This window comes from Nestor notabilis, unplaced genomic scaffold (genome assembly GCF_000696875.1).
Source record: "Nestor notabilis isolate BGI_N333 unplaced genomic scaffold, ASM69687v1 scaffold18402, whole genome shotgun sequence".
NCBI classification, from domain to species: Eukaryota; Metazoa; Chordata; class Aves; order Psittaciformes; family Psittacidae; genus Nestor; species Nestor notabilis.
Window position 1 is genome coordinate 1 of NW_009918929.1, and position 10,055 is coordinate 10,055.

At 36.9% G+C, this 10,055-nt stretch overlaps 1 protein-coding gene across 1 annotated transcript; it reads left to right on the forward strand.

Moving 5' to 3' along the window:
• Positions 1 to 1,589: 1,589 nt before the first annotated feature.
• Positions 1,590 to 9,788, forward strand: RNF141 (ring finger protein 141). The gene is made up of 5 exons (XM_010009987.1): positions 1,590 to 1,793; positions 3,258 to 3,366; positions 4,363 to 4,544; positions 7,666 to 7,773; positions 9,454 to 9,788. Exons 1-5 carry the CDS (start codon positions 1,609 to 1,611, stop codon positions 9,602 to 9,604), a joined length of 735 nt encoding a protein of 244 aa, XP_010008289.1. The 5' UTR covers positions 1,590 to 1,608; the 3' UTR covers positions 9,605 to 9,788.
• Positions 9,789 to 10,055: the final 267 nt, after the last annotated feature.

Here is a 10,055-nt window from a genome sequence, read left to right on the forward strand (position 1 = left end):
GGCGGTCGGCAGCGCTCCTTTCGGAGAGGCCTCACGGTACCCCCGGTTTACCTGTGTATAGCTTTTGGTATCGCTGATCGTGAGGACTGCACCAAGGGAAACACTTTCCAAGCATTTTTGTGTAGGGTTTTTTTTGTCCAAACTTTTTATGTGGTAGGATCTTACTAGTTCAGTAGACTCACACACGGCACTTGGCTTCCGCAGGAGGGCGGCATTTCAGCCGCAGGGAGCACACAGAAACCAGAAGATAAGGGATGAGCTGTGTTCGAAGAGTCAGATTGTGCTGCGGAGAGGTTGTGAGTGAAGTGTATCTTTTGGGTGTGTGCTCAGCAAACACAAGGCCCAGATAGTGGTGAGGAGGTGATTGGAGGGCAGTTTGGAAGGAGGAAAGTCACTTGAGGGGGAATACAGGTGTGTGAGGACAGAACTGGCTCAAAATTCAAACGTTAAATTGGAAGTTTATTCTCCTGTGTGAAATACCAGAACAGTTTGTAGCATGATCTGATATAAACTCACTTCACGTGTGCTGTGTTTTTCTTACACCAGGGCAAGATCTTGATAGCTGTAGACCATGTTCCTGGGCAGTTTTATGCCTAAATGCAGCTGTATATATGTACATGCAGGATGAAGTTCTGTTTTTCTGTAATATCTCTCTTGTGAACTGTTTGTAATGTAGCTAATGTCAGATATTCAATGTTTAAGTTAAGGTCTATATTCCTCAATTAGCTTGCCATTGCAGACGTCTGCCTGTAGGAGTCTTAAAATGGTGTGAAGCTACTGGTTTGGTTTGCATTACAAACTGTGAACTCCGTACAAACAGAATTAATTTGCATGCCTCTGCCATTTTGAGGCAAAGAGCTAGGAGGAATTCTGAGAAATGCCAGTTGAGGGGGTTCAAGGAGAAAAAAATGGATAAAGACTCAGAAGACACTGAGTAGATCCTTATGCACGCTTTTGGGGAAAAAGATACAAGTGAAAGGGAAGGGTAAAATAAGTTGAAGTCGTAGGGGTTTGAGAGAGTCAGTTCTGTAATACATCCTGAAGTTGAGTGGTTTCTGCAGATAGGGAGATTTCTAATATACTGATGCCATTCATTGGCTTACCAGTTTAAGAATGCTGTGAGAGTTCTTTTGATCTGCCAGTGTCAGTCTGATGTAAGAAGGATAATTCCTAATGTAATGTCTGTGTATAAACAAACATTGATATGCTTATTTGTAGACATTCTGACTTTCACATGCACGAATATTTAGGAAAAACAAAAATTGACATAAATTGCCATTGTCATCTTAAGATTTCATTTTCCATTCCACTGGATTTATTTATATGTGCACATTAGAGTTGCTGAAGAATCTCCATGAAAAATTATCTCACTTTGATATAAGTGTGCTGTAATCAAAATAATACTTCTTTCATAAGCTATTTGTTAATGCCACATTCTAGTCTACTCTAAGTGTTCTGCTTTGACTGTTCAAGTTGTGTTACTGTGGAATAATTTAACTGTGTAATGGGTAGTTAAACTCTTATTACACTATAAGAAAGAGAGTAGCCATTTGTAAAACACACAAATGTAACTCTCTAAAATATTTTTAGCAGAGACTCTACAAGTGAATGAGAACTTCGTTCTACGGAACTGAGGTGAAGAACTTCACCATGGGTCAACAAATTTCAAACCACACACAAACTGTAATTAACAAGTTGCCAGAAAAAGTAGCAAAGCATGCCTCTTTGGTTCAAGAAAGTGGTTTCCTAACGTATGAAGAGTTTCTGGGAAGAGTAGCTGAACTTAATGATGTGTAAGCCTTACTTTGTTTTCTTGGTTTTTTTCATGTTTTACAGAGACCTTGTATGTAATATATCCCTCTGAGCTGGCTAAGTCAGGACTGGCCATCTTGTTTTGAAATGTCTCCTGTCGCTTTTAGAGTATCTGTACTGGTTGTAATTAGACTTCAAGACCAAGACATTTCTCCTTCAGAAATCTACTTTTTTTCTCCAGTACTCTTCTTCCAGCAAGCGTTGCTTCTCTCTTAGTTTGCAGGAGGTAGACATTTAGCAGTATCTTTTTGTTAGTGTTACCAGCCATGTGAAGATTCAATGCTGCTTCCTCTCTGCCAGTAACTTGTCATAGGAAGTAGCAATATGAGCCCTATAAAGACAATACAGCTACACTAGGAAGGTAAACCTGAGACAGAACCATTTGTGACCATCTTTTCCACCTCTGTGGACAGGCAGTGCTGTTTCTCATTAAAGATGAGGCATGTCTCACTATGTGAATCTGGTGACCAAGATAATCCCAAACAAAAGGCTGCATAAGTAACATTTTTCAGAGTGTGAATTCTGTTTGACTGCCACATTGATGGTAAAAAGAAATGAACAAAAATGCAGATTTGTAATTTTTACCCAATATTTTTAATATAAAATTATAGGAGATGGAAACATATGTGCTGATAAAGGGCTTTGTAGTGTATGGCTTTCAGTCATGTTTGAAATTTAACTATAATGTCAATTTGTGTTCAGTTTAGAAATTGTCTTGTGGACTGTCATACTTTTATGAATGACCTTCAAGAACAGACAGGTGTCTTCTGGGTAGACACATAAATAGATTTTGAAGGACGTTACTTTATGCTTTGCCTAAGAACCTAAGAATATCTCAGTATGATTAACTCCAAAATATCATTGTTATTCAAGGGGTTTTTTTTATTTCTTCTAGTGCTTACTTCAGCCTGAATGTAACATAGTTTGTTCTCCTTCTTATAGAATAGACTTTTGTGTCTGTGTTCCATTAAAAAAACCCAAAAAACCAAAACCCCCAAAACTCAGGGTCACCTGAAGCTTTCACTTGACTGCTTCATTGTTAATACATACTAACAAAAATACACCTCATCTGCATGTGTTGGTACTTGCATGCTCCTTTTTAAATACATGGTAAAGAAATAAGCTTTTTAGATTGGACTCAAGATCGTATGATTACTGTAATAAACAGTGAAAGCATATAAAATAACTATAAAGGATTTTGCTGATGCTGGATCAAAAGACTTGCACATCATTTTCTGAAATTTACTGTGCAATTTAAAGTGAAATTGACTGTATTTTATATTTAATTAATGCTAAGGTCCTTAATTTCATGTCTCTGGGCAATATTGATAAAAATCTCTTAAACGATAACACATAGGTGAACAATAAATAATACCACAGTAGCTAAGGTTGCTGATCTTTGCATGTCTAGCATGTGGTGCAAACCGGATGATTCTTTATTTCAGTACTGCAAAATTGGCTTCTGGACAAGACAAACATCTGTTATTTGAAGTGCAGCCTGGTTCTGATTCTTCTGCTTTCTGGAAGGTGGTCGTTCGGATTATATGCACTAAAGTAAGATTGTTGAAACTTTTAATTTGTTGAGGGGGGTTCGTACAAATATTTGAGTATTATCACCTTTACTGGTAAAATCCAAGACCTGCTACATACATTTTGAATATTATATTTTTTTTATATATATAATGTATATTGAGTATATACAGATGATGTATTCAAGGATACTATTTGAGGTAAATTAAGTCCGAAGTCTTACATTTCTGCAAAAAACATTTTCGTAACTGAGTTTAAAGGAATATCTTCCAATGCAGTGCTTATGGCCCATTAGTTAGGAATTCTGATTACTTTTGAGGTCAGGTCATGGTAATGAAACAGTACAACAAACTGGGAACTATGTAGTTTGATAGTAGAAGTTAATCAGCTATTCCAAGCATTATTAGTTGAGCTGGTGTAGCTATGTATTCTTATTCCTTAGAAAGCAAATCTAAAAATTAAGTGTTTAACTGAGTAAGTTTTGTCATGGTCTTCAAACTAAGTTTGCTCTTTCTAAGGGGGAGATTATTCCCCTCTATATCTTATCAAGTGACATCCTTAAATGGTCCTGAGCAACCTTAACATGCAAGTTTCAAGCAAGCTAACTCTCAAACTTGGTTTGAAACTGACAGTTTGTAATTTTCTGTTTGCTCTTGGTTTTCATTAAGGCAGCTATCGTAAGCTATTTTAAGTTCAAATATGAAATGACTGATTATTCTCTCCTTTGTAAGAAGTTTAGTCCATTTGTTAGGCATTAGGTCCCTACTCATAATTTAATTCGTTTGAGTAGCGATGGTAGTTATCTTGCCTTAAAAATGTAGTCCTAACTGTGGTATTCCTTAAGATAAAACAACTGTTTGCAGGTCTCAACTTTATTGAGGCAGACTGCAATTTGCTAACATAGTGATGGACACCTGTGAAGGTGGCTACTGCCATGAGAATTGCAGTGCATTAAAAGAATTTTGAGCAATGCCATGTAAAAATCTGATATATAATTGTAAACAATTCTTATATCTTAAGATAAATAAAACAAGTGGCGTTGTGGAAGCTTCCAGAATCTTGAACTTGTATCAGTTTATTCAACTTTATAAAGACATCACCAGTCAAGCAGCAGGAGTTCTTGCGCAGAGTGGTACTTCTGAAGAAGCTGCTGAGAGTCTGATGTCTGTTTCATCTTGTCAGGCCAGCTTCTGGATGGGAAGGTATTTTGATATACTCTAGCTTCTGACCACAGTTACAACAGAAATATTTTGGGATTTGTGTGTAAAACTTGAGCTACTAACACCTGATGATCAAGACCACATGCTCTTGGCAGATGCAGACTTTGTATCATCACAGATGTGAAAAGCATGCCTTCTCTTGTACCAGGAGAGCTATAGTGCACTTGAATGAAATGCTGTTTGTGCTACCATTCCTTAGCTTCAGAACAATCTTTTTAATGATTAATTCTAATATAAACATGATATATGTTGAACCTCCTGAATAAGGAAACAGGAGGAAATGGAATCAGCTGCAGCTACAAATTTAGGGGGTTTGACAGTATTTGTTTAAACAGATTTTGTTATTGTTCCACTTAAACTTTCTCTTCCTCTTTTATGTTTTGGCATGTGAAAGTTCCCATCTGTTGCCACTAGACACTCATCAGTTATAGTAATAATTTAACTTGTAAGACTGGAAAAATGTGAACTGTCTTACACATGTTGACATCCTGCTTTGTTAACTAGAGGAAAAGCGAAGGTCAACACCTGCAATAACTTCAGTTCAAACTGAATGGAACAGCAGTAAGCTTGTCACCCTTTCCCTATGTGGCAGTGTTGCTACCAGTAATTCCTTACTTTTAACTTTCTGAATTAGTTCAAAGTTCTAACTCAGTTTTAAGTGAGATAGAGGTTTCACAAGAAAAAGTAGTAAATGGTGTAGTTCTCTATATCAAGCAATGAAGAGCTGGTAGCCAGGTATTTTAACAGAACAAGTTGCTGAGCTAGTTAACTGTCTTTAGAATGTCACACTCCAGCTATTAGAATGAGAAAGGGGTTGGCTGTGTTGTCATTCTGCAGATAGACCCCACCGTTTTTTTCTGTCAGTGGATTGCAGAATGTGTTCTTTTAATTTCCTGTTTCTCTTGTTTGGGAACAAATAATCTTAAAGTATTGTCTTTTCTGAGTTATTAACATGCTAGAATTAGGTAGCAAATTGTGAACATGTTTGGAAAGCATATTTTCCTGCTCTTTCTCAAAGATACATGGTTATCCTAGAACACGTGTATATCCGGAAGTGGCCTTTTACTTCAAACAAAAAACCCACAGATGCTTATGCAAAAGAACTTTATCTATTGCTAAAGTCAGTGAATAGATAGAAGATTTCCTAGGTGAGTTTCTTTTTCAGTTTGAGACTTTTAATATGGGGGAGATGAGCATCCTTTGTGTTTGTAAACTTCATCACTTGAGATAGTATTAGTGGCAAATAACGAGAGAAATAGAGTATAATGTTCTAATATGCTGGAATTTAGTGAGCTTGTATCTTAGCCAAGTTTTTCAAGTCATTAAACAAAATACAGGCTGAAGCACCTTCAAGTATGTTACACTGAGGAAATACTCTGTTTGGTTTTCTGTGATGTCCTCCCATTTGCCTAAATTCTTCTCACCTTGAGACATTTTTCAGCTCTGTGAGAACTAGCCATCACTGTCCAAAAATAGCAGATATTATCTGTTTCATTCTTCTTCTTATCTTAGCTTCTTCCACTGGAATAATATCCTAGTTCTCTAGAACACCCACTTCCTATTTGGAGCATTCAAAAATATCCGTAATTGTTTTATGCTTTCTGATAACAAAGAGACAAGCATTTCCTTAGTTTGTCACTCTTGTATTTTACCATTTTTCAAGAAATTTAGTCATATGGCTAAATCTTAGGTTCCAGAAACTATAAATAGGGCATCTAAGTATCATTGCTTCTATACATACCAGCAAATCTCAAATTGAAGTGTTATCAAAGGTTAGTACTCAGAGTTTCATGGGGAAGGGAAATGAAAGGGAACAACTCCAAAGAACATAATGAGCTAATCAGAATGGTTTTTGAAACTGTTGTCCTCACTGTATGCAAATCACCATCTGTAATTCTACACAAAAAATCTAGCATTCTAAACTAATTTCTCGAAAAGCAAGTTGACAGGGAAACCCCAAGGACCTACTGAAGAATAAAACAAAAGCATGTTAATTGCTGTCTGTTGGCTGGGCAATCTCTACAGTTAAAAAATTCTTCTATATTTGACAGGCTTCCAAGATTCCTAAGCAAAAGCAGTCTGGCCAGTAGTAATAAAGGTGGACTGACTCTGCCATTCTTTCTAGAGTGCTACCTTTGTGTCCCAAGTCACAGAAGGGATTCCAGAATCAGGAATTTTGTAAGACCTGAAAATTTCAGAACACTTACTTGACTGACTTGGAAGTGAGCCATGACTATAAAATTGGAGAACTTTACATGTCTAGTTAGGTCAAAGCTGTGGATTCTCTGAACATTTTTCATGCTTGGGAATCTCAGTAATGCAAATGTGTGAGATACTCCTGCTAGGAACTTTAGATACAGACATCTATTATTTGGGAAAAAAATGAAGACAGATAAATTGAAAATGTCTGTCCCTGGGGAGTGATCTAATTTTTAAACTTTTTTTTCCCCTTCCCTAACAACACCTAAAAGCTTATCTGTAAGTGCTGTGGTAACAGTCAACTTGAGGGAGAGTTCTAATTTGAAGTGACAACCATGAGGAGTGTATTATAACCTAAAACCAGCCTTTTCAGTTTAATGAACAGTTTAGTTGATGGCATGTGAAATAAGTCAACATGCATTCTAGTGATCCTATCAATGTGTGTTTTTATCTAAGGTATAAGCCAGCATACAGAAATTTGGCAAACTTCATTATGACATAGTTCAGCCTGACACTCTGTGAAAGGAAGGCAGATCTGCTTTGACATAAACAAGTGTTTCTGTTCTTTTGCCCAGTCATGTGTTGTTTAACCATTACTTCTCATGCTTCCTTGTTGATCTGAAGAAGGATTTGCATAAACCAGTGCAACACCAAAAGCACCACATGAGAACAAAAATAAATGCATATTCTAATTAGTTCATTTACTGTTTGTTGGTAGCTTGAGGCTATGTCTGACAGACTGGGATGGTGTAACTAGTCCGTTCACAAAAATTACACGTTCCTTGAAGATAAGTACAGGTGACCATTAATTATTATGAAAAATGTAGTAACTAGTGTAGTCACTTGGGCATAGATATAAAACCTACTGGTTATGTGGGATTAAAAACTGTCTTCTCTTCTCCAGGGTTAAACAGTTGACAGATGAAGAGGAATGTTGCATCTGCATGGATGGGCGTGCTGATTTAATCTTACCATGTACTCACAGTTTCTGCCAGAAATGCATTGATAAATGGTAATACATATTAAAGGCTATTCATTATTTTATAGTATGTACTGGTTATCTGACATGTTTCCGTTTGGTCTGACCTATTCCTTAGTTCTGATACAATTTAATGTCTGAAGATACTTACAAGATAGTGATACATATGATACATAAAAAGCTTGAGTAAAATCAGACTGTAGTAGAAGGAGAAAAGGATTTCAGAATTTGTAAACACCTTTTGTAAAAAGAAATGTGAAAGTGCTTTTCAGCATTTGTTACATAATTTCTTACCTCTATGGTAAAATTAAATTATATTCTTTCTTGAAAACTAGAAAAGACAGGGTATATGCTGATGCCAGCATGTTGTGCTTCACAAAACCTCGTTAGAAGCTTTTTAAGGCAAAAATCAGTAGTTTGTAAGAGTATGCAAATATGAAGGGAAGTTGGACTGTCTTATTGTTTATTTAGGGAATAACTATCAGAAGGATTTTTTTTCCCATATATTATGCTTTCTGTTGAAATCACATACAATTTACTCATTTAAATATATTTCCCAAGAAAAGATTTCCTCTCAATAGCAATGCCTTCAAATTTATGTATAACATGTATCTTACAATATTATGTTCAGCTTCATAGTAAATTGAACAGCTTTTCAGCTTCTGCATTTGTCCGATGCACTGGGTGTTGGAAAACTGAGAAGAAAATTGCTTTATGGAAGAGCATAGCTCTTCTCTGACTGTGCAAGAGACCTGCAAGGACTAGGCAGGTGTTCTGGCAGTCTAAGATTAGGCGATAAAGATATTTTCAGTTAAAGGCTTTTTTTGACTAGTTAGTGATTATGATTTTACATTTAAGTCACATAATTTGTGCATAAAAATTGGTTCTGTGGCCTTTTCGAAGGCTTGTCAAGGAAGTTATTCTTAAAACACCATGCTCCCACAAGAAAAAAAGGTAGTAAGAAGTGCTGGATCTCAGAGTATAACTTACCATCTCTCTTTTCAGGGAAAATATTTTAACATCTATCAGCAATACAGGGCTTATGTTAGCAACTGTAGTGGAGAGTGGATTATTCTACTTTGGCTAATGAATCAGCTAATGAATCTTAACGAAGTTGCAGTTACACTATTCTTTTTTTAGTACTCAATTTTTAAGGCTCATCTCTTTTTAACCTAGGCAGACAACAGAGGCTCCCAGCTCAGAAGCGTAATTATTTGGGACCCTGAGTTAGTCGCTGAAGGAGGATGGCACCCTAAGGGACCAACTCTAAACCTCAGTGGGCTGAATGACCCAGGAAAAGGGTTCCTTTTTCTCTTTATATAGGAAGCTTACAGGGACTCATTTCTGAAGGACCACAGCTGAATATCTAAAGCTGAGAAGAATTAGCTTAGATTAGCCTAGATTTCTATTTAAACTTTTTGGACAGGTGGCTAAATGCATTCTGTTTAACCTGAGCAAACTTGATTATGAGGCATACGGCTCCAAATTTATGACTTAAAGAATGGAGCAACGTTCAGAATTGTTGGCCAATCTTCCTCGCAAAAAAAAAGTTCTGAAACAAACAAATACATATAGATGATCTAGTCCAACTGACCTGATCATTCTTAAAGTTTCCATTGGGTTGTGTTGTTTTTGTCTGGGGGCTCTTTTGGCTTTTTGGGGTCAGGAGGAGACCATCAATGGAAAATACTAATTTCTCTGGCTTTCTAACAGGAGTGATCGTCACAGGAGCTGTCCTGTCTGCCGTCGGCAAGTGGCTGGAGCAAGCGATTCTTGGGTGGTTTCAGATGCACCTACTGAAGACGATATCGCTACTTACATACTTAACATGGTAGATGAGGTTGGCCAGCCTCACAGACCCTGACACTGGCCACAAGCTGATAATAGCAGAAGCACTTGAAGCTTTCATTTTCACAAACATCTGTTTTTACCTCTCGTTGCTGTTCTTCCACAGTCTGTCTTTTGCTTCACTTCTTGGCTGCTGTGCATCTACGCTGTTCTTTTAAAACACAGGGTATATGACCCACTGTATGTGTGGGCAGTCTTAATTATTGATCTGTACTTTCAGTAAATTCTTTGGTCATTAACAGTTTCTGTTAACGACGACTTTTGATATTAACGGTTTGACTACTAGATGAAGCAATTTTTAACAGCACAACTACAGCTGCTAACTGCTGTTTGAACATCACAGTGTATTGCTACAGAAGATGAACCATGTCAGATGGCTTGACCTCACAGTTCTTATCCTTAAAAGCACTCACTTTTAGTTTCATGACAAATGTGAATAAAGGTGATGAGTTAGCACTAGTGATTAT

Excerpts from the sequence above, each read along its gene's own strand:
- RNF141 (XM_010009987.1), top strand. The coding sequence starts at position 1,609 with ATGAGAACTTCGTTCTACGGAACTGAGGTGAAGAACTTCACCATGGGT. Across the intron at positions 1,794-3,257 it reads GTAGCTGAACTTAATGATGT|TACTGCAAAATTGGCTTCTG; the intron begins GTAAGCCTTACT and ends TCTTTATTTCAG. Across the intron at positions 7,774-9,453 it reads CAGAAATGCATTGATAAATG|GAGTGATCGTCACAGGAGCT; the intron begins GTAATACATATT and ends GCTTTCTAACAG.